This window comes from Canis lupus, chromosome 26 (genome assembly GCF_003254725.2).
Source record: "Canis lupus dingo isolate Sandy chromosome 26, ASM325472v2, whole genome shotgun sequence".
In the NCBI taxonomy this organism is placed as follows: domain Eukaryota; kingdom Metazoa; phylum Chordata; class Mammalia; order Carnivora; family Canidae; genus Canis; species Canis lupus.
The window spans coordinates 8,498,926-8,524,103 of record NC_064268.1 but is presented as its reverse complement, the minus strand read 5'-3'; the positions used below and the strand labels follow the sequence as shown (position 1 = coordinate 8,524,103).

Sequence of the window (25,178 nt, the reverse complement as noted above, 5' to 3'; positions counted from 1 at the left end):
CTCGATCCTGGGTCTCCAGGATCAGGCCCTGGGCTAAAGGCAGTGCTAAACCACTGAGCCACCTGGGCAGCCCCTGTCATGCCATTTAATGATATGGTTTATAAAAAGTGAAACTCTATAAAAAAAAAAAAAAGTGAACTCTATATTACCCCCCGTTTTAAAAAAGATTTTACTTATTTATTCATGAGAGACACGGGGGAGGTGGGGGGAGCAGAGACACAGGGAGAGGGAGAAGCAGGCACCATGCAGGGAGCCTGATGTGGGACTTGATCCTGGGACTCCAGGATCACGCCCTGGGCTGAAGGCAGGGGCTAAACCGCTGAGCCACCCAGGGATCCCCCAAAAGTGAAACTCTAGGTTTATATCAAAGTCCAACATATTCTTTTAAAGGTTTTTTTCAAAAATTTTAATTAATTAATTAATTAATGATAGTCACAGAGAGAGAGAGAGCGAGAGGCAGAGACACAGGCAGAGGGAGAAGCAGGCTCCATGCACTGGGAGCCCGATGTGGGACTCGATCCCGGGTCTCCAGGATCACGCCCTGGGCCAAAGGCAGGCACCAAACCGCTGCGCCACCCAGGGATCCCCAAAGTCCAACATATTCTAAGACATTCAGAATTCTAATCCACATTAAGTAAATCTGAATGCACATAGGCATTTTAGATTGTGAGCAAGTAAACCATTTAGGAACTGCATGATGAAAGTATTCCTAGGTCAAGGGCAGTTATGCAACCCACTGCAAGAAACCTCCTGGAGAATACTGATTAGCATCAGCTTTCTGTCAGAGGGAGAACAGAACAAAGAGGCAGGCTAGGCGGTTTCATAGAAGAAAACATCTTAAATCAAACCAGTTAAGGAAAAATATAAAAACAAAAATTTTTTACTGCGGACTCTGTTTTATTCTTAGTTTGAAATCTGATTTGCTACCACAGTTCGAAATTAGTTGCCAACTACCTATTAGCCAAATTTATGCAACCTTTTTTGGTTCCAAGGAATGAAAACTTAGGTAGCCAAGTCAAACCCTACACTTCTGGTGACACCCAGTACAGACTAGCAGCTTACCACTTAAGAGACAAAACACCTGTCCGTTCATTCTAGGTCGGGAGCTGGACTACTACAGTGTTTTTTTGGGGGTGGGGTAGGGACTGGGGATTATGTATCTAAAAATCATCGTGAGTTTCAATTTAGCAAGATAAAGATTCAGAGGGTTTAACTATTAAGAGAAAATCAAATTCTAATGTGAAAAAATATTCGAAACCTAGAGCTAAGGCTAAGAGGATGTCCACCTGTCCCTTCAATGTCATTCAGAAGCATTCCTTTAACAGGCTCATTCAAAGATGTAGCATTCTAGAAAAATATAGCCCGTTCCACTGTGTTAAAGATTTTATTTTATTTATATTTATATTTATTTTATTTTATTAAAGATTTTATTTATTCATTCATGAGAATACACAGAGAGGAGAGAGAGAGAGGCAGACACACAGGCAGAGGGAGAACCAGGCTCCATGCAGGAAGCCCGATGTGGGACTTGATCCCAGGACCCCAGGATCACACCCTGGGCTGAAGGCAGGCGCCAAACTGCTGAACCACCCAGGGATCCTCAAGATTTAATTAATTTATTCATGAGAGACCCACAGAACAGAGACATAGGGGAAGGGGAAGCAGGCTATCTGCGGGGAGCTCAATGCAGGACTTGACCCCAGAACCCTGGATCACACCCTGAGCCAATGGCAGACACTCAACCACTGAGCCACCCAGGTATCCCCCACTGTGCTATTTACTATTAAATGCTCATGTTACATGAAGTTGTGGATGTGTCCTGTAGGAAAGATAACCTGAGTTTTACTGCCTTATTGGATATTAACCTCTTTGCAATCTAATATATAGCAATTCTGGGATCCCTGGGTGGCGCAGCGGTTTGGCGTCTGCCTTTGGCCCAGGGCGCGATCCTAAGACCCGGGATTGAATCTCACATCGGGCTCCCTGCGTGGAGCCTGCTTCTCCCTCTGCCTATGTCTCTGCCTCTCTCTCTCTCTGTGTGTGACTATCATGAATAAATAAATAAAATCTAAAATAAAATAAAAAATATATATATATATAGCAATTCTACACTGATGTTGAATACTTCCCTCAACTGCTCTTATAACCAGTTTTACTGATTCCCTCATTATTTGACAATCCAAACAGAATCTTTGATCAATGTTCACTCAATATTTTATGAGTTGTACACCTTCTGGAAAATTATACTTTGACTTGTACAAAGTGGTTGAAAAGACCATAATCCAGACATATTAGTGTTTCTGTAGTTACTACTTTTCTACGGGCAAGTTTATTTTTTTATAAATTTATTTTTATTGGTGTTCAATTTGCCAACATATAGAATAACACCCAGTACTAAGGGAAAGTTTAAATAGTTTCTTATTTTATCCCCCAAATGATGGTCAAAACAACCTAAGGAAGGAAGGATGAACCACAAGGCAAGTTGTTATTATTATTATTATTTTTTAAAGATTAAAAAACATAAGTGAAAAAAATTTTATTCATTTATTCATGAGAGAGAGAGAGAGAGAGGGAGGCAGAGACACAGGCAGAAGGAGAAGCAGGCTCCAAGCAAGGAGCCCGACGTGGGACTCAATCCCAGGACTCCAGGATCACAACCTGGGCCGAAGGCAGGTGCCAAACCTCTGAGCCACCCAGGGACCCCCACCACAAGGCAAGTTAAAGACAATTATTTACCTTTCAAGAAAGCATGTCTCATTCAATGTGTTATGGAAATACCAGTTACAAGTTTAGCTAGGCAGGTAGGTAGAGAACTAGCTGTTCTATAGAATTCTCTTCCTTTAAGGCTGATCCAGTAACATACATGCACTCAGGGACAGAGGAGCAGGAATACAAAAGGAGCATAGTCACCTAACACATTTGCAGACTGCCTAGTCACCTTCCCCAATATAAGCATAACAACCACGCAGATACCCCTTATTTCACAAATTAACTTTAGAAATTAGTTAATTCCTCTGGGGCACTAGATTACCTTGGGCTCAGGCTAGACACACAACCTATTTTTTAAAAGCACTTAAAAAGGTATCAAATTACAAATCTAAGATTTTGATGGCATAAGGGCATATTCTTAGGATGAACCAATAACCATCACCAGCAAAGTCTTAAGTCATTCGCACTTACCCTGCACACAGACATCTGGTTCGTTGTCAGTGTACCAGTCTTGTCTGAGCAGATAACAGAAGTACAACCTAGGGTTTCCACAGAAGGGAGGCTTCGAACAATGGCATTTTTCTTAGCCATTCTGCGAGTTCCAAGAGCCAGGCAGGTGGTGATGACAGCAGGCAGACCTTCAGGAATGGCTGCCACAGCCAGGGCCACTGCAATTTTGAAGTAGTAAATAGCACCTCTGATCCAGGAGCCTCCATGAACTGGGTCATTGAAGTGCCCAATGTTTATGATCCAGACTGCGATGCAAATCAGGGAGATGACTTTGGAAAGCTGTTCCCCAAACTCATCTAGTTTCTGCTGGAGTGGGGTTCTCTCCTGCTCTGTTGCTACCATTTCATCCCGGATCTTGCCAATTTCTGTGTTCACTCCAGTTGCCACTACCACTCCCATGGCTTTGCCAGCAGCAATGTTTGTACCCTATGACAGAAGTAGAGAAAACTGGTTATATGATTAACACCACACCCAACTTAAATAAACACTGACTAGCAAACTCAGATTCGTGTGGGTTTTGACCAGAGCACCCAAACTCTTTTGTATTCTATTGGGCTTCCTACAGGCTGCTATTCAGAGAATCAGCCATCCGACTTTGATAAAGCAGGTGGCATGGTTTAGTTCTCTTTGACTCTCATTTCATGTGGTCCCCACTCACCCAGAGCAGCTCTACCCTGATCCCCCTGGAATCTCTATTCACAATTCTGAAAGTGGCTTGCAGACTAACTTTGGGCTTGAACAGTGCTCTAACCCTTGTGTGTTCCTGATTTTTTGAACTCCATACAGACCCTCAACCCTAAGCATTCTCTACTGCTGGCTCCAACAGTTCAACCCGTCTACTGTGATCACCCACAATAAGCAGGGGAACCAGTACCATGAGCTACCTTGAGGATCTTAACTCAAGCATCAGTATTCAAAGAAAAAAAAAATCAAGGAAATCAAGTAAATGCACTACTCTTTCCATCCCACTTTAATTCCTAGTGTTGGCATGATATAATTTCATTATTTCCAAAGTAATTCTATAGCACTTTGCTTATTACTATGAGAGGTTAGGCTCCCACACTAACCCACAAAAACCTACCACTTGAAATATCATTTTAAATACCAAACAAGCAGGGTGCCTGAGTGGTTCAGATGGTTAAGCGTTTGCCTTCGGCCTTGGATGTGATCCCGGGATCCTGGTATTGAGCCCATCCTGTCAAGAGCCTGCTTCTCCCTCTCTCTCTGGCCCTCCCCCCTTGCTCCTGTGCTCTCTCAAATAAATAAAATCTTAAAAAACAAGAACCAAACAAGCAAAATCTATAAATTTCTCAACTTTTTTATTTCAAAAAGTTTTAAGAGAGAAACTGAAGTAGTACAATGAACATCCATTTTACTTTTCATCCTCACCGATTATTAATGGTATACCACATTTGGTCTCTCTCTAAACACACACCTTTTTATTATGAACTACATACAGGTATCATCCACATCATTTAGACATCTTTTATAGGCTAATAAGCCTTTCCCACACAAATCTACTTTTCTAGGTTTATAGGTAAAAAATTTAAAGATGTTTGACCTAATCTTTTTTTTGACCTAATCTTTTATTCCTCCTCAAAAACCTGCTAATTAAAACAACTGACATCGGGGCACTTGATTCAAAGGTTGGGGTTGTAGAGTTCAAGCCCCACACTGAGTGTAGAGATTACCTAAAAATAAACAAACTTAAAACCCTGCAGATTTTAAACTCTGAGAATGTCTCCCAATAAAAATGCATTTGATGTAAGTACTTACAGAAAAGAGCATATTCTTTTTATCTTGATTGACAGCCCGTGGGTCTGGGACCGGGTCAGTGTGCTTGATGACAGACACAGACTCACCTAAGCAGGTTGTAAGAAGGGATGGTTAGGTCTCTGCAATTCACACCTAGAGCCTGGGCCTTCATCCAACTCATGCTACTACCACTCTCAGGAAATGAGATAAAAGATCCAATTAGCTCAAAGGAGAAAACTAGTAAAATTTAGAAATAGAAACTAATTTCAGAGCAAAGAAGGTCAGGATTAAAATCAATACAATTTCAAAATAAACTTAATTTTTTTAAAACTTAATTTTGAAATAAAATTCCAGTCAACTGCCTTTATTTCCCAGAATAACTATTCAAATCTGGTTTATTTTCAGGTATCAACTTTATACTCTAATACTGTGAATATACATTTATGCTTACTTGTTGTAAACTTACATATACACACTAACACTTCAAAAAAAAGTCCAAGTATATTTATTCCTTTATTTTTTAAGGTTTTATTTATTTATTTATTCATGAGAAAGAGAGAGAGAGAGGCAGAGACACAGGCAGAGGGAGAAGCAGGCTCCACGCAGGGAGCCCCATGTGGGACTCAAGGATCACGCCCTGAGCCAAAGGCAGGCGCTCAACCGCTGAGCCACCCAGGTGTCCCGGTGCAGATATTTCTAAAGCAGTATTTTCATTTCTCATGTCTGGCATTAATGAACAAAAACAGGCTTCCCAATAGATGCTCCTCATTATATGTATAATGTATCTAGTACGTTCATTGTGTTAAGAATAAATATACTTGAGGGACACATGGGTGGCTCAGTGGTTGAGCGCCTGCCTTCAGCCCAGGGCATGATCCTGGAATCCCGGGATCGAGTCCCACGCTGGGCTCCCTACATGGACTGCTTCTCTCTTTGCCTATGTCTCTGCCTCTCTCTCTCATGAATAAATAAAATCTTTAAAAAAAAACAAAAGAAATACCTGTATTGGTGATGAGTGATCAGACATTGTTTCAGGAAAACAAAACTGAGAAACCAGCAGTTGTACTAAAAACACCACATGGAATATTAAGGACTACTTCTCTTAGAACTTTTAGAATGTCCTGTTGAGCTTGGTTTCAACTTTACTTAACATCACTTATGAAATATATAATTGGGGTTGGTCTGAGTGATGTGAAATATGGCTCCAGCTGTTCATTTAAATTTTATTTTATTTTATTATTATTTTTTTTAATTTTTATTTATTTATGATAGTCACACACACAGAGAGAGAGAGAGAGAGAGGCAGAGACACAGGCAGAGGGAGAAGCAGGCTCCATGCACCGGGAGCCCGATGTGGGACTCGATCCCGGATCTCCAGGATCGCGCCCTGGGCCAAAGGCAGGCGCCAAACCGCTGCGCCACCCAGGGATCCCTGTTCATTTAAATTTTAGGTAGCCAACTCCACTCTCCATATCTGAAACAAACCTGGTTCCTCAATCTAGCCTGAAACTACGATATGTTTAACATAAACCACTGTAGAAATTTCATGAAAAGTCTAAAAGCTAGTTATTTCTGTAGGCACACTATGAAAATCTTATATGCACCACACCTAATCTGTTTCCCAACATTTTATGGCTCAATCAGCTTTTAGCTTGTTGCTGCTAGGGAGTTTCAGTAACTAAGCTATTCATAGAGGAAACAATAAAAGAGCCCAGTTTACTCAGAGCACTACCTCCTAGGACTTCAGCTGCTTTTCAAAACTGAAAATCAGATAAATCTTGATTACCTTTGGATTTTCTATTTACTCTATTTAGTTCAGGTTAGTATTGTGTTTAAGTTAATCTTCTGACCACCTTACTTCCAGTGACTAAGAACCCTCCACCCTAACACTGCCTTTATCAAACAAAACTGGAAAAATCTTCCAATCTCAAATCTAAGTGTGCAAACTTTGGGCAGTAAAACAGTCACCATTTTGGGGGGTGCTAACTTTTGTTAATTGTACATTTGATCATTGCAAAATATGTTAGATGCAAGATTAGCATCCCTCCAATGAAAAAAATTACAGCTCTGGAAACTTTCTCCTGCCCGGGGATGGAACTAAATAATTAATTCGTTTTCCACAGAACAGGCAACAACCTTAATATTATTACCTCTACTAATATAGGAATTTGTAACTTTTTTTTTTTAAGAAAGTAAACACAATAGATTTTTGGTGAAAGATAATTTTTTATAAAATTAAAAGTAGAGAGAGGTTTTATGGGATGAAAGCCAAGTTTGTTTTTAAAATACCTTTAAATCTGATACACTGAGGAAAGAAAAAAAAAAAAAAGCCTGATTTCTATAGCATTAAGAAATAAATATCTTGGAGAAGATTAAGATGAAACCCCATAAAGGGACAGTGGGGGCAGGAGCTGACTGACTCAGCAAGGGGTCTGAACAGGGACTTCAACATTTAGGGACTTTCCAACAAATAGTACTTACCTGTGAGAATGGACTGGTCAACTCTTAGAGTCGTAGATTTGATGGATGTTAATCTTATATCAGCAGGAACTTTGTCACCAACTAATTGGGGAGAAAAAAGGTAACTAAAATAAGCAACTTTTTCAATTCATGTTTCATAGAAATGAATCTGTCTCCAAATAAAACAATTTTAAAGAAAATACATAGCTTATATACAGCACAAATACATAAAAATCTGTTAAATTAAGCAAGATAATCAACTTCTCTCTAAGGTCATAAACACCTTTGCTATATGGATACCAGACATGAATTACACAGGAAGGAAGACAATAATGCTTGGGAAAACCTCCAGGGACACATCCTTTACACATTTACACACACACACACACACAGCATGGTGAGGAGCACCAATTGTCTATGCCATGGTTTATCATCAGAAGAGCTAAAATATCATGAGTAGATACAAATGGCTAAAAAGATACTAAATAAATCTCACTCATAAGAGGAATGAGAAAACTACAGACATCACTTTTAAACTAACAAATTGACAATCAACAAGAGTTGAGAAAATGCACCAAGTCTGCAAGGATGTATAGTGTTAGTGCACTGTTAACAAGGACAAATTAAATACATGTAACATCACTAAATATTCTGTGTAAAAGAAATAGTCCATTCAGTGTTTATAATTCAACTCTGCTTACAGACTTTGTGACCACCCTTATTTGCTGTTGAGTATGAAGAAAAAACTTACAAAATCTCTGGAAAGCAATTTGGCAATATATATCAAAACTACAAAGCATAATCTTTTTACCCCACATAATCCACTACAAGAAATATACTCTTTAGATAGGCTCCGCAGAAAAGGTTTAGTCACAGCATAGTCTTTTACTAACAGTAGAAAGGTGAAACAATTCCATTTATATTAAAGTGAAAATTTCCTCTAAGATATACTGTATATTGGGGGAGCCTGGGTGGCTCAGTTGGTTAAGCATCTGCCTTGGGCTCAGGTCATGATCCCAGGGCCCTGGGACTGAACCCTGCGCACTCGGCTCCCTGCTCAGCAGAATCTAATTCTCCCTCTCCTTGCTTGTGCTTTCTTGTCTTTCTCTAATAAGCAAAATAAAACAAAAGAAAACAGAATAAAATAAAATATATACTGTATATTAAGGGGAAAAACATAAATGTGAAGAATCACCTATAATGGAGCTATCATTCATATAAGGAAATACCTCTGAGAAGGTGTTACAAATATCTTAATGCTGAGTAACTGGGTATGGAATGGAGGGAGACTTTTCACTTTGTACCCTTCAGTACCTTTTGAAATTTATCAAATAAATGAATAAATCTCTTGCAATTTCAAGAGCAACTGTAAATCAATGGAGTCTTCTTCCCTGGGCCAAAGAGCTCCTTTAACAGCAGCTCTTAAAGGGCCCACATCTCTAATTTGTATAGAGTAAACAGTGCAGATGAAGGAACAGATTAAGCCAGTGTTTTACATGGGTCTTGAGAACAGCATCTAGCACTCTGTAGGCTTTCAAATATTGCTGAATACATACATATCAGTATCAAAACAACTGGAAGTTAAAATAAATGTACAATAGCTTTCCCTGATTTTCTGAAAGGTAACTAAGGTAACAGGAAGTCTGATACATGGGAGAGTTAAAAATTAGAACAAGTACAGTCTCCCCTAGAATTGCACATAGCTTTTTGTTATTTATTTATTTATAAAGATTTTATTCATTTATTCATGAGAGACAGAGAGACAGAGAGAGACAGAGAGAGAGGCAGAGTCACAGGCAGAAGGCAGGCCCTATGCAAGGAGCCTGACATGGGACTCGATCCTGGGACTCCAGAATCAGGCCCTGGGCCGAAGGCAGGCACCAAACCGTTGAGTCACCCAGGGATTCTCCGTCCCCCCTTTTAAGATTTTATTTATTCATTCATGAGAGACCCAGAGAGAGAGAGAGAGAGAGACAAAGAGAAAGAGAGAGATAAATGAATAAATCTGAATAAGAGATTTATTCATTTATCTAGAGACACAGCTAAAAAGAGAGAGAGGCAGAGACACAGGCGGAGGGAGAAGCAGGCTCCATGCAGGGAGCCCGATGCAGGGAGCCCGATGCAGGGAGCCCGACGCAGGGAGCCCGACGCAGGGAGCCCGACGCAGGACTCGATCCTGGAACTTCAGGATCATGCCCTGGGCTGAAGGCGGTGCTAAACCACTGAGCCACCCAGGGATCCCCTTGTTTTGTTATTTAAAGAGGGTGTATAGGTGTGTGTGTGGAGGGGGTGGGGGGCAGAGAAAAAATCGTGGAGCCTGATGTGGAGCTCGATCTTACAACCCTGAGATCAGGACCTGAACAGAAATTAAAGTTGGGGGACGCCTGGTGGCTCAGTGGTTAAGTGTCTGCCTTCAGCTCAGGGCATGATCCTAGAGTTCTGAGATTGAATCCCACATCAGGCTCCCCGCATGAAGCCTGCTTCTCCCCCTGCCTGTGTCTCTGCCTCTCTGTGTGTGTCTCATGAATAAATAAAATCTTTTTTTAAAAATTAAAAAATTAAAAAAAAAAAGTTAGATGCTTAGACAACTGAGCCACCCAGGTGCTCCTGCACATCATACTCTTAAATCAAATGTTCACTTTCTATGCTTACTCTACATACTTAATTTTAATTCTCACTGGTTATATATAAACTGGCATAATAGCCATTCTGTCCAAGTAGATTTATTTCATTTGTTATACCTTCAATTTAGCTTTAATTTTCCTGCATTTCAGAGCTCTGAAGTTTAGAAAGAGTATGATTGCTTATTGAGCTCCAGTTCATTAAACAACCCTGTAGCCTAACTAGGATATGTGCTCACAAAGCGGCCCAGAAACAGACTGTCAGTATATAATCTCAAGAGGCAAAGATCATCCTTGCATTTGACTGCAGGGACACATTAAGTTAAGGTGAAATTCCTGCTGGAAATGCTTATGCAACAAACTGCAATACACCCTGAATGAATAAACGTGTATTTTTCACTTAATTCTGCTCCTACTACAATAAACCATATATGAGACTTAAGTGACCTACAACCGCTAAAATGCCCCATCAAAATGAAAAATTGAAATCATTAAAATTTTTTTACTATATTTTATTTCTGGATGTCATAATTAATTTGATCATGATCTTGAACATGAAAATATAAGGTTCAATAACAAACATATGACCCTAAATGTAAATATTACTTGAAAATGTTTCTTGCTGTCAGAGGCAGTTTATGTCACAGATCTACAGCAGCACAGAGGTCTCCACAATCTGTTAAGTACTATGACACATGCCCTCCAACAGCTGATCATATCAACAATTTAAAAGCAGAATATTTCTTAAAAAAAAAAAAAAGATTTTATCTATTTGAGAAGAATAGAGAGAGAGAGAAAGCAAAGAGCTCAAGAGTCCAGGTGGGGTGGTGGTGGTAAAGTAGCAGACTCCCTGCTGAGCAGGGCTTGATCCCAGGATCCCGGGATCATGACCCAAGCGGAAGGCAGGTGCTCAACTGACCAAGCCACCCAAGAGCCCCAACATTTTAAAAAAATTCACTTATTTTAAAGGGAGAACATGAAGAGAGTGGAGAGGCAGACGGAGTAGCAGACTCCCATCTGAGCAGGGAGCTCAGTGTGGGCTTGTAGTCTTATATACCTACCACATTTAAAGCCAGTCAATCTAATATTCAAACTGAGGATAAACTATAAGAGGACTCAAAAGAAGTACCTTGGCATTTATTTTTCTGTGTTTCACTGCAAGCTCAGAGGATTTGGATTTAAAATGGGTGGAACATATCTTTGAGGCAATAAATACCAAGGTTAAATTTCTTTCCTGGGTAACATGGTCAACATACTAGCTATTAGTTTACGGCAGTATCAATAACCACATATATGCATTAAAAATTATACTGGCATTATTTAATAAAACCAGCTATTTTCCCCCTAAAGGTTTATTTTATTTAATTAATTAATTTATTTATTTATTTTTTCCTAAAGATTTTATTTATTCATGAGAGACACAGAGAGAGGGGCACAGACACAGGCAGAGGGAGAAGCAGGCTCCATGCAGGGAGCCTGACGCAAACCTCGATCCCGGGTCTCCAGGATCACACCCTGGGCTGAAGGCGGCGCTAAACCACTGAGCCACCTGGGCAGCCCGTTTTTTTTTTTTTTTTTTTTTTTTTTTAAGATTTTATTTATTTATGAGACAGAGAGAGAGAGAGAGACAGACAGACACAGGCAGAGGCTCCCTGCTGGGAGCCTGCCACGAATCTCCAGGATCCCGCCCAGGGAAGAAGGCGGTACTAAACTGCTGAGCCACCTGGGCAGCCCCCTAAAGGTTTTTTTTTTTAAAGACTACTTTTAAGCAAACCCTATAACCAACATGAGGCTCAAACTCACAACTCTGACATCAAGAGTTGCATGCTCTACTGACTGAACCAGCCAGGCGCCCCTGTCCCAAAGGTCTATTTTAAATATATGAAAGTCATGTTCTTGCTGTATAGAAATTGTACGGATACACATTTAATTGCTGGCCAAATATTTAGGAATGACTCAGATATCAAATGCTAGTAGAACAAATGACCTGGGAAGCCCTTAAAAATTGACCTCAAGGGAACCCTGGGTGGCGCAGCGGTTTAGCGCCTGCCTTTGGCCCAGGGTGCAATCCTGGAGACCCAGGATCGAATCCCACGTCGGGCTCCCGGTGCATGGAGCCTGCTTCTCCCTCTGCCTGTGTCTCTGCCTCTCTCTCTCTCTCTCTCTCTCTCTCTCTGTGTGACTATCATAAATAAATAAAAATTAAAAAAGAAAAAAAAATTGACCTCAAGCTTTTCTCAACATTTCTTCCAACTGACAACAGCCATTCTACTGGGAGGCAATGAAATATTTAGGAATTAAAAAAAAAATCATCTGGGAGCCATTTACAAACTATACAATCTCAGGACCTGCTCTTCAAGAATCCAGTTCAATATATTTGGGGTGGGGTCAACGAATCCACCTTTTAAAAAGTTCTCTGAACACTAAAAAAATAAAAAACAACCACCACTACCAAGCATAACTAGGTTACAGATCCCATGAAGGGCTTATTCAGAACAGCTTGTTTGTTTTGTACTATTTCTCATGTGCCAAATATGCCAGTTTTAGACCTAGAAGACCTTAAGTCCCCCAACACCTGAGAAATTTATTACCTTAAATTTTTACATTGGGAGCACCGGGGTGGCTCAGTTAAGCATCTTGACTCCTGATTTTGGCTCAGGTCATGATCTCAAGGTTGTCAGACTGAGCCCCACAACAGGCTCTACACTAAGCATGGAGTTGGCTTGAGAGTCTCTCCCTCTGTCCTATCCCCTGCTCACTCACAAGAGCCCTCGCTCTCTCTCAAACTTTTTTTTTTTTTAAAGATTTTATTTATTTATTCATGAGAGAAAGAGATAGGCAGAGATACAGGCAGAGGGAGAAGCAGGTTTCTCACAGGAAACCCAATGCGGGACTCGATCCTGGAACTCCGGGATCAACCCCTGTGCCACCCAGGCGTCCCTCTCTCAAAGTTTCAAACTTAATTTGTTTCCATTTGAAACTGATCTCTGGGGCACCTGGATGGTTCAGTCTATTAAGCATCTGCCTTCAGCTCAAGTCATGATCCCAAGGTCCTGGGATCCAGCCCCACATCAGGTTCCCTGCTCAGCAGGGAGTCTGCTTCTCCCTCTCCCTCTGTCCCTTCCTCTGCTTGTACTATCTCTTAAATAAATAAAATATTTAAAAAAGAAAACAAAACAAAACCCTGATCCCTGTGGAAAGGTAGTATAAATCCATAAAGCAGCATCAATCCAAACTGGTCCTAAAAACCTGCTATGTTCTAGTATTCTCTTAGCTAGAAAAACCCTCACATCATCCTATTCAACCCATGTCCTCATTTTAGTTATAGGAAACTGAAGCTCAAAGTAAAAGAGGTCTTGCCTAAGGAACTTCAATTAATGAAAGACTTCTTTTAACCTGCTGTGTGACTCTGTGCTTTTTGCTTATAAGAGTCAATTTAGGATTGAATCTATTAGGAAGCACACGCTAAGGAAGCAAATCAATAGGTACTTTTCAAACTAAGGCATAATCTTCCTTTGTCTTCAGGCTTCTGCACATTTCAGACAGAGGGTTTTGTGAGTGAGGAGCAGCAGTGCGGTTCCTGATGACTGCACCCAGTAATATTTCCCCAATGCGGCATGTCAATGCCCTTAGGGCAAGTGGTAGTGGAAAATTCTTACTCTTGCCAAGGGGATGCTCTGCAATTTTTTCCTCTGAAATTTTTTCCCTGTCTCGTGGGTTCTGGTGGTGTAATAAGAGAATAAACTCTATTATAAATACCTCCCATTTGTTTAACATCTGACACTTTTCAAATTTAGCTCTTGGCTTCATAAGTCCATAGCTCTTTAATCTGCTACCACGATAGGGATTTCCACTCTGAACAAAATCCTCAATGTATACTTTGTGCTAGATCACCAAGAATACAAGTCAAAGAAATTACTCTGCTACATCTCAGAAATCTTTATTTTAGAGAAAGCCTTATCTTAAAATCTAGGAAAGAATGTTTGTAAGCTGTTGTACTTAAATGATGTTACATATTTTATCAAAAATGAATACTGATGGGGGTGTCTGGATGGCTCAGTCAGTAGAATGTGTGGTTCTTGATCTCTGGGCTGTGATGCCCCTGCTGGGTATAGAGATTACTAAAATCAGCATTACTCAGAAAAGGCCTTTAAAAAAAAGATTTATTTATTTTATAGGGAGTTCTATAAAATAGAGTGTAGGGGAGTGGTAGGGGAAGAAGGGGCAGAGGAAGAGAGGATCTTAAGGGGACTCCACATTAAGCACAGAACCTGACCTGGGGCTCCATCTCACAACCCAGAGATCAAGACCTGAGCCAAAACCAAGAGTCAGATGCTTAACCAACTATGCTACCCCAAAGTGCCCCTCAGAAAAGGCCTTTTTATGAATTGGTTATATGTAGGGGGGGAAAATTCTTAACTTATTGTAATAATTTCTACCAGCTCTTCAAATTTTTTCTAAGGAAAAACTGTAAATAAGATCAGAAATTATCTCCTAAGTATCACTATTATTTTTGAGTTTAACTGGCTCCTAGGAAAAGCAAGCTATAATAGAATTAATCTAAATTACTTAAACATTTCACTATGACTCAAACATTTTTATTATGCTTCTGAATGGAGTCATAGATTTTATAGTCAGGCAGAGTGAAGGAAATTCCTCACTTGTGAAGCCCACTTGCCTGCTTTCTCCAGGACTCAGAGTGAGCAGGGAAGGAACATCACACAAGTCGCCATAGTACACCAAGTTTGCTCCCTGTCCATTTTTCTGGGAGTATTACCCATGAGAAGACTCATCTTTCAAAAATGCAAATGGACAAAAAAAAAAAAAAAAAAAAAAGACAAAATCTAACACTCTTAAATAAAATGTTTCAATAGCTTCTTCCTCCCAGGATTGAGATCAAATTTAACCATGGTTAATAGCACCTCCCAGGACCTGGCTGTTGCTTGCCTCTTACCACTATCCCCCCCTCTTCCTCTAACTTCCAACACAATGGTTTCCAATTCTTCAAAGTTCCTTCTGAGTCTTCACACACGCTCTTCCCTCCACCCCATTCCACCCCACCCACAAGGCTTTCTGCAAACTCTCACTGTAGGCTGCCATCCCCATTCCATGTGCCCAGATAGCACGTCCCTTCCTTTCCCAAGACGCTTACACCACATGCTCAGTAGTCATGCTCGCAAAGTCTTCCTACTACACCAAAAGCTCCATGAAACACACACTCAAAAAAATAAAAAATAAAAATAAATAAATTTAAAAATTTTTTTAATTTAAAAAAATTTTTTAAAGTTTAAAAAAAATTAAGAAAAAAAAAAGGCACACACTCAGTCACCATTCCCTTAGCCCTGTGCTAGTGCACGGTGGACACCAGAGAAATATCTGTCAATGAATGAAGTACTTGCACCATTACTTGCTTTAATAAACAAGCATCATAGACTTAGGATGATTGTCAAGTTGAAAAATGTCACAAAGCAAAGAACAATAAAGAGTCAGGACCAAAGAGATCTCAGACTTGGCTGAGCTGAATGAGGCAACAGCATTGTTACTTAAATTCTACATTTAGACTATAAACCCACCCCTCCACCCTGGCTCAAACCCATATATGCTAGCAGAGATTAGAGGTGAAGTCGAAAGAGCACATGTGAGACCAGGGCTTTAGCTGGTAAGGCAATGAAGGCTGCCAAAGAATTGTCCTTAGATGGTAAAAGCAAGAAGTGTCTAGAATATCAACCAGACTCCATTTACATAATGGCATTTAAGTCTGAGCACCAAAGAAAATCATCAAGATGGCAAAGGGTTTGAAAATAATTACATGAACAGCTGAAAGAGCTAAAACTAACTTGGAAATAAAAACTTTAGCACACACCACACTGTGAGCACTCGAGACTCCCCCTTCCACCATAAACAACTGCCATGTGTGACTGGACAAGCTCACCAGCTCCAAGTTCAAGTCGTTTAAGTTTCTTTCCACTTCCAAAAGGGCCATGAATTTACCCTCACCTCCCTAACAGTATCACGGGAGGAGGAATAAAACTTTTGTGTGACTACAAAGTGAAAAACTAATGTACAGAATAGACTAGTATATTTTAGCTTGTAATAAGGAATATTTTTTAATAAAATGGATTAAAAAATGGCACAGCTGGTCCTAAAGAGCCAAGGTTCCAGTTTTTGGACGTTTAAGCTAAGGGCTCATGAGATGCTACAGAGGAAGCCCATCACTAAGCAAGCTTACAGCACACAGATCCGGCATACCCACCAACAGTTTTCTCATTATTACAAAAGTAAAGACTATTTTTAAGAGGTGAAAACCCGTTCCTCAGTCTCCTTATCCAAATAGACATCATCATCCAAATAACATCTTTCTCTCCTATACATTTCTCTACTTGTAACACTTACTAAAACTTTATTAAAAGAGAAATCACAAACTTTTACATTAATACGTACATATCTCTCTCATGCTTTTTTAATATCTGCATAGTGATAACACCCACTAAAATGTGGGGAATGCTTATTTACTCTATACCAATCTTTATGGTTTGGTCTTTATGGTTTACTGACAACCTTCACGTGATTATCTTCATTCCCAGTTTAGAGATGAGGCACAAGCGAACTTGCTCAAGGTCACAGGGTTTGCATCTGCACTACATACTAAATCAGTCACCATTTCCATGGCCATCTAGGCATTTTTTATTTTTCCTATTATACTGTTATATGCTGAACATCTTTGTGCACTGAGATTACTTCTGGAGGATAGATTCATAGAAGCAGAATTTTCTCACAAACATATAATCCCACTAAATTCAATTCTTGGAATTTCTTCATTTCACAATCTTTTATTTTTATGACCATTGGTAATACCCAGTGCTTTATTTTTCAAAATTCTTTTATCTTCAAGATCAAAGTTGTTTTATATTTTTACATAGTCAAATCTGGTGATCTTGGAAGCTCTGTATCACTTAGGAAATGTGTTCCCTAAACCAGGTGGTTTCTTCTAATTTTTCCAAAATCTTAATCACAGTGACATGAATGGAGTTGGTACTTACTGGTACTATGACTACCACTGAGTCATGGGGGAACAGGGAGGAGGTAATTACAGGAAATCAGGAAATGCCAGCCCCGGAGATTCAGATGAGGCTTCAAGATCAACCAGTCCATAGTGATCTGATGGTCAGGGGAGACCTTCCTGAGTTCCTTGTTTCTCAGGTGCTTCAAGTCTCAGCTGCCCTGATTGATGAATGAATGGCCCTAGGTCTCAAAACTCTACTTCTAATACATCTGGACCAATTTCTGTTAGACTATTTGCTCTCCTGCTTATGTAAAAATTCTTAAGAACTTAACATCTCTGACTGTGAAACAGAACTATGACTTACAGAACAACTAAGATAATGATTTCTACACTATCTGGATGAAGAGGCTCAGATCTACACCTCTAGCTAGCCCCATTCTCCTATCCTTCTCACTGCAAAAACAACTCCATATGGGGGAAAAGGCAAGAGAGCAAACCTGTTCCCACCTTATTTGGTCATACATTTTTGCTTCTACTTCTCTGATCCATGTTAATCATTTTAGAGCATTTTTTTTTAAAGTAATCTCTACTCCCAACTTGGGGCTTAAACTCATGACCTTGAGATCAAGAATCTCATGCTTTATCTACTCAGTCAGGCGCCCCATTTTTATCATTTTAGAAACAGGTGAAAACTAACAATATTCCAGCAATACTATGTAAATTGGCAATAAAATAATATTTTACTTAATTACATCATTTAAGTGCTTCTCCCCCTCCCCCGGTTTTGTTAAGATCAGCACAGAACACTGTATAAGCTAAAGGTATACAACGTAATGACTTCATAAATTGCAAAGTGATTACAATTACTTAACATTCATCAGCTCACAGTTAAAAATATTTCTCCTTGTGACAGGAGCTACTTTTAGCAACTTTCAAATATACAAAATAGTATTGTTAGCTAGAGTCACCATGCTTGACATTATATCCTTTGAACACTGGTCTGATAACTGGAATGTTGTACCTTCTGGCCACCTTCACCTAATTCTTTCACCTGGATGTCCCTGGCAAACACCAGTCTGATCTGTTTCTAGGAGTTTTGGGGTTTTCTTTTGATTCTACATGTAAGTGAGATCACACATGTGCCTTTCTCTGACTTACTTAGCCTAACATCCTCAAGGGCCAATTTTGTTGTTGCAAACGACATGATTTACTTCTCTTTTATAGGTAATATTCTGCTGCATATATATAACACATTTTCTTTATCCATTCATCATCCATCAACAGATATTTGGGTTATTTCCATGTATTGCCTATTGTAAACAATGCTACAAGCAATATGTAGGTACAGATATTTCTTTGGGATCGTGATTTCCTTTCCTTCAGATATATACTCAGAAATGGAATTGCTGGATCATATGGAGTGTGTACTTTTAAAAACCAAATAGCTAGATCCTGAGGTAGATTTCTGGGAAGAAGGACAAATGAACTACCTTGAAAATGCATGCATGATTTTGAATGTGTCTTTGGGGAGGGAGAATTCAATTCTCAAAAGGACTGCTATCTAGAAATGATTAAGAACTACTGTGCTAGAGCTCTTCTTCTCAAGTGTGAGCCACCTGGGAGCCTGGTCTAATGCTGAACAATGAGACTCCATTCCAGACCTACAGAATCAAAATCCACACTTTGACAAAATGCACATGCACATAAAGTTAGAGAACATTGCTCTAAGCGACTGGCCAAATCTACAGGCCTGTTTTTTAAAAAAAGCCCTCAATGGGGCACCTGGGTGGCTCAGCTGGTTTAAGGGCCCAACTCGATTTCAGCTCAGGTCATGATCTCAGGGTTGTGAGCTTCATCCAACCCCAAGTTAGGCTCTGCACTCAGCTTACAGTCTGCTTGAGATTCTCTCCCTCTCCTGCTACACCTCCCCCTGTTCAAGTGGGTATACATGTGTGCCCTCTCTCAAAATCTTTGAGAGAGCCCAGAAGACAAGCATGTTTTTTACATTTTAAAGGCTTAATTAAAAAAATTTTTTTCTATGGAGACTATATGGGGCCTACAGAACCCCAAATATTTACTAAAAGGCTCTATATATTCTCTCTCTCTCTCTCTCTCTCACACACACACACACACACACACACACACACACACACACACAGTTTACAAACTTTCCCGTTCATAGCACCGAACTGATGATGCCTTGGGTATTGTGTTAGGCATTAGGGAGCTTGGCAGTTATGGACTAAAAGTGTCTGCTGACTCTTCGGTCAGACTGCTCCAATCCTTTTCTTCCTAAAAGCAAAGAGTACACTTGGATTCATGGCCCCAGTAGCAAATGATAAGGCCATGTTATCAGAACTAGACATCTTTTAGAGCCAGAAAGCTCCTTAAAAAAGTCTACTCCAATTACCCAATTCTGCAGAGGTTCATTTATCCAGTGTCATGCAGAATTAGAATTATCTGGGTTCTTCTGCCAATCAGTCATCTTTCTATTTCACCACTCTGTCTTTCCTTCCCTCAACTGCTTGGAAACAATGCTCACGTTACTAATTTCTGTTACTGCAAGATGACTACTAAAAGTGAAATTTTTCTTCCCTTAGTTACCAAGTTTAAGAATTAGTTTTTTTATTGACTAAATCCCAAAATTGCTGGCCTTACTGAATATTTACTTTTCATTTTAGGATATAAAATCAATCTCTTGAGAAGCTAAAGGAAATCCTATTTGATGTTAAGACTGTGTCATTTCTACCACTTCCATAATCGTAAGATATGATTTGCTCTAACATATACTTATTATAGGACAGAAATCATCTAAGGATACCTATATCTTTGTACTACTCACCAACTCCAGATTACCAACATACATAAAGTCTGTTTTAAACAATCCCAAAAACAATGGCCTTGAGAGTTAATAACCCCCCAGGCATACACTGGAACCCCTAAAATTCTAAAGTGAGGACTTTTAGGATGACCACAGCTTGAGGCACCTTGATAAGATTAGCAGATAACCCGAAAGCTTAAAAATATGGATGTTCACTTTTCATAAAATTATAACCAATTTTACTAATTTTGGTTTCCATCCACCCAAATATTTTCCTGGCACTAAGATAATAATACAAAAGTAGTGTGGCTTCAAAATACGAAAATGTAGATACCTCCATACTTTTCCTTGCCAAAGCAATTTTATTTGGCTCCTATATTCTAGATATTTCTAAGGTTTTTTGTTTTTTGTTTTTTGTTTTTTTTTTTAATTTTTATTTATTTATGATAGTCACACACAGAGAGAGAGAGGCAGAGACATAGGCAGAGGGAGAAACAGGCTCCATGCACCGGGAGCCTGATGTGGGATTCGATCCCGGGTCTCCAGGATCGCGCCCTGGGCCAAAGGCAGGCGCCAAACCGCTGCGCCACCCAGGGATCCCTAGATATTTCTAAGGTTTACATAGCATTTGCTATGCATGCTTTCACAATGTCTCCTTGGAAAAAGTCTACTCCAATTACCCAATTGGAAATGTCTACTCCAATTACCCTTATCCTTGGAAAGGTTATTAGCTGGTATAGCAACATCTGAAATTTAACTTCCTCAATCCCTACATCTTCCCCCTTCAAAAAAACTCCTGGTCCAGCCTAGCCTTCAGAAAGTTCAGCAAAACCACTCTAGAGTTGTTCAAAAGCTAGCAAAAAGAACTTCCTCACCTGAATTTAGGAGATGAACCCTATATCCAAAAAATGACTACAAAAGATCTCTTTTCTTTCTGCAAGTATCCAAATAGTAACTCCACACTTGCTATCATCTTTAAAATAATTCACAATATTCTCCAGTTTTTCAAATGATCAAAGAACCCCTCAAGCTTGCCACTTAGATGGTGCATTGGTTGTGTCTGCCTTTGGCTCAGGTCATGATCCTGGGGTCCCTAGATTGAGTCCCATGTCAGGCTCCTTGCTTAGCAGGAGTCTGCTTCTCCTGCTCCCCCTCCCCCTGCTTGCTCTCCATTAAAAAACAAAAAACAAACAACAAAAAAACCTTCAAACTTAATTTCAGAATTTAAATGAAAGTATAAAAGCTATCATGTCTAAAAGCACAGTTTTCCATTTATCCCTTCAGGCTATGTAGAGAGTAAGACTGCCAAGAAATAATTTAGATCTACAGTTAAAATTCAAGTTCATTTCTATGGTTTCACAGAACCAAATTATTGAGTTAAATGCCAAATGGCAGAGTCAATCAGATTATTAATCCTAATAAAAGTGGAAGTTAAAAAGCCTCAACATGTATAGTTTTAATATTATTTTTAAAAAAGATTTTATTTATTTGACAGAGAGAGAATGCACATACACAAGAGGGAGAGGGAGAAGCAGGCTCCCCACAGAGCAGGGAGCCCAGACACAGGGCTGGATCCCAGGACACCAGATCATGACCTGAGCTGAAGACAGATGCCTAACCAACTGAGCCACCCAGGCGCCCCCACTGTTAATGTTTTAATAAATAAACACATTATTTTGTGTGGCTCAGGTTAAGTAGTCACAGTAGGTTTTTCCAAAATGTTTCATGTATCATTGTAAATGTCTTAGGATTACATCTTACCCAGGTCAATGACCCAGTGGTTCTAGTAATTCAACAAAACTATCTAGTTTGGATATAAATACGCAACCACCAAACAGAGCAAACAAGAATATACTGATAACCTAAAAACTAAATTGTGATGGGGCTTCAACATGATAAGGAACATCTACAAAAGCCCCAACATCAGACTTCATGATAGAAGACTATGCTTCTCCCCTATGATCAGGAACAAGACAAGGAGTCTGCTCTTGCCACTTCTATTCAATATTCTACTGAGGAGTCTCTATGGCAATTAAACATGAAATAAAAGGCACCCAGATGGGAAAGACACAGAAATATTTGTTTGCAGATGACATATTATAAATTAAAAAATCTCAAAGGACTCCTGAAAAACTATTAAGATGTCATGCCAGCAAGACTACAAGAAATAAGAACAGACAGAAATCAAATGCATTTCTATACACTAGCAAGAAAACAATCCCAATTACACATAGCTTCCAAAAAAAAAAAAAACTACCCATAAAATAAAAAAAATAAAAAAAAGAAGTATAAGACTTATGCACTGTAAACAACAGAATGCTAAAATAAAAGATCTAAATAAATGGAAAGATACTACATCATCACCCAAGTGGCATTTTCCTGCACGGGAAGATTTAATGTTGTTGATGGCCATATTCCCCAATATGACCTATACAATCAACAAAACTCTTATCAAGATCCCAGGTTGTTTTGTTTTGAGGAAATTAGCAAGCTAATCTTAAAATTTATATGGAAATATACTATAGAAAAAAACAACAACATAGAGAGAACAAACTCAATGATGTCAAAACTACACAAAGCTACAGTAACCAAGACAGTGTGGTGCTGGCATAGTGGAAAATGTAGTCAATTGATTTTTGACAAGGGTGCCAGGATAATTCAATGAATATGTCTTTCAACAAATGGTGCTTAGATAAATAGATATCCAAATGCAAAAGAAAGAAGCTGGACCCCTATACCTCACACCATATATAAAACCTTTATGGGGATGCCTGGGTGGCTCAGCGGGTGAGCGCCTGCGTTCTGGCCAGGGCATGATCCTGGGGTCCTGGGATCAAATCCCACATTGGGCTTGCTGAGAGGAGCCTGCTTCTCTGCCTGTCTCTGCCCCTCTCTCTGTCTCTCTTGAATAAATACATAAAATCTTTAAAAACAAAACAAAAAAACCTTTATGATTTCAGACCTAAGGCAGGACACTGAAAGCACAAGCAATAAAAGAAAAAAAAACTGACAAATGGGACTTTTATAAAAATTAAAAATGTTCATGCTACAAAGGACACCAAGAAAACCAAGAATGGGAAAAATTCCTGCAAATCAAATCTGATAAAACAGAAAAAAATATATATACATATGCGTGTATGTGTATATATATACATATATAAATAAAACACAGATCATTAAAAGGACATATAACCCTATATATATGTGTGTGTGTGCGTGTGTGTGTATATATATATATATATAAATAAAACACAGATCATTAAAAGGACATATAACCCAATTAAAATGGATAAGGATTTAAAAAGACATTTCTCCAAAGACAACATACTAACAGAAAATAAACACAGGACAAGATGTTCAACACCATTAGGAAATTAGGGAAGATACCACTTCATGGCTAAAATTAAAAAATAAATAAAAGACAGTAACAAGTGTTGGTGAGGATATGGAGAAACTTCTATGTTGCTGGTGGGAATGGAAAATGATGTAACCACTTAGGATAACAGTTTGGAAGTTGCTCAAAATGTTAAACAGAGTAGTCATATCCCCCTAGCAATTCCATGGCTAGGGGTGTACCTAAGAGAGTGAAAGCAGGCATTTACACAAAAACTTGTACATGAGTATTCACAGGAGCATTATATATAGTGGCCAAAAAGGGGAAACAACCCAAATATCTGTGAACTGATGAATGGATAAATGAAATGTAGTATACCCAAATAAAGGCGTATTCAGCCATAAAGCAATGAGATACATTACCCACATGAATGAAGTATGTGACCCATGCTACATGGATGAACAATATGCCAGGTGAAGAAGGCAGTCTCAAAGTCTCAAAAGGCCATATATTATATGGTCCCATTTATACACAATATCCAGAATAAATTGTGGCTGCTGGGGCCTAGGGAAAGGGGCCAGCGGGAGTGACTGCTAATAGGTTTGGGCTTTCTTTTTTAGGGGATGAAAATATTCTGAAATTAAGATAGTGATGATGACCCCCAACTCAATATACTAAAAAAACCCACAGAATTGTAGGCTTCAGAAGAATGACTGTTAAGGCATGTGAATTATATCTCAATAAAGTTGCTTAAAGATAATTGTGACCTGGGCCTCAAACAAATCAAAATATGACCTGCTTGTGTACACTGAGTATACATTATATTCTCTAGCCAATGAGATACAGTTTATTATAGAAGCAATAAACCACAAAGACTCAGTTTCCTCAAGTGTAAAGCGTGAACAGCAGCACACATATACAGGATGTACTCTGGTGAAGAACCAAACACTTGCAGCCAAGCACAGTATCCGGCACATACTCTAAGATTAGCTATAATTGAATGTGCGCATATAGACTTCCAATTATCCGCTCTGTACAGAAGTTGCATAATAACCATGTTTTTTTTTTTTTAGCTGAACCTACCACATACTTCTGATTTCAAGTTTCATTCATTATTCACCGAGAGACTGTCATATGCTCAGCAAGATTATAATGGTCAGTGTGATAGTTCTGCCCTTAAGGTGCTCACTGCCTCATGGTAGGACAACAGTATTTAATAAAATGTTTGCATTTATCTAAAACTAGATTATCACCTCTGTTCTGCATCCCTCAGAATGGTCAGAATTCAAAAAAGTAATATACAAGAGCCCAATGTCTAAACACTGCATATGCTTTTAGCAATTCATGTACAGTGGGGAAAGAACAGGAAAGAAAAAGTGCTAAACTATCAGAACTGTTAGCACTCCTCACAAAGGATTCAGAAATAGGTGAGAGTAGAATGGGTTTAAGTATATTTATTGCTTAGAACAGTTACAAATAAGTCTACTCACTTAAGATAAGGGATTTAAACTCATCTTTTAATATTAAACAGATTGGTTTTTGAATAATAAAAGAAATGGAATAGTTGCCAGAAGCTGGAGAAGGAGGTAAAAGGAAATCAATGGGAAGAGAGGGTCAGTTTGGGAAGATGAAAAGTTGTGGAGATGGGTGGATTATAATTGGGAGATAGTTGCACAGCAACGTGTATGTGCTTAATGCAACAGAACTATACACTTATAAAGGGTTAAAATGGTCACCTAGATATTATGTGCATTTTACCACAACATATGCAAATAAGGGTATTCCAGTAGACTGGAAATCTTAGGTTACATACACTGAATCAATCTTTATTTGTCCTTCCTTTTTCTTAAAAAAAGATTTTATTTGGGGGATTCCCTGGGTGGCTCAGCGGTTTGGTGCCTGCCTTTGGTCCAGGGAGTGGTCCTGGAGTCCTGGGATCGAGTCCCGAGTTGGACTCCCAGCAGG

General features: G+C 39.2%; 1 protein-coding gene across 5 annotated transcripts in view; it reads right to left on the bottom strand.

Moving 5' to 3' along the window:
* The window catches only part of ATP2A2 (ATPase sarcoplasmic/endoplasmic reticulum Ca2+ transporting 2), a 61,241-nt gene that overhangs the window by 18,404 nt on the left and 17,659 nt on the right, over positions 1 to 25,178 (bottom strand). For all 5 annotated transcript variants that reach the window (XM_025473894.3, XM_049101589.1, XM_049101590.1 and 2 more), the window contains 3 exons: positions 7,456 to 7,536; positions 4,996 to 5,081; positions 3,181 to 3,645 (listed from right to left, as the gene is read on the bottom strand). In XM_025473894.3, the coding sequence (XP_025329679.1) occupies positions 3,181 to 3,645; positions 4,996 to 5,081; positions 7,456 to 7,536 (632 nt within the window). The remainder of the gene's footprint in view (positions 1 to 3,180; positions 3,646 to 4,995; positions 5,082 to 7,455; positions 7,537 to 25,178) is intronic.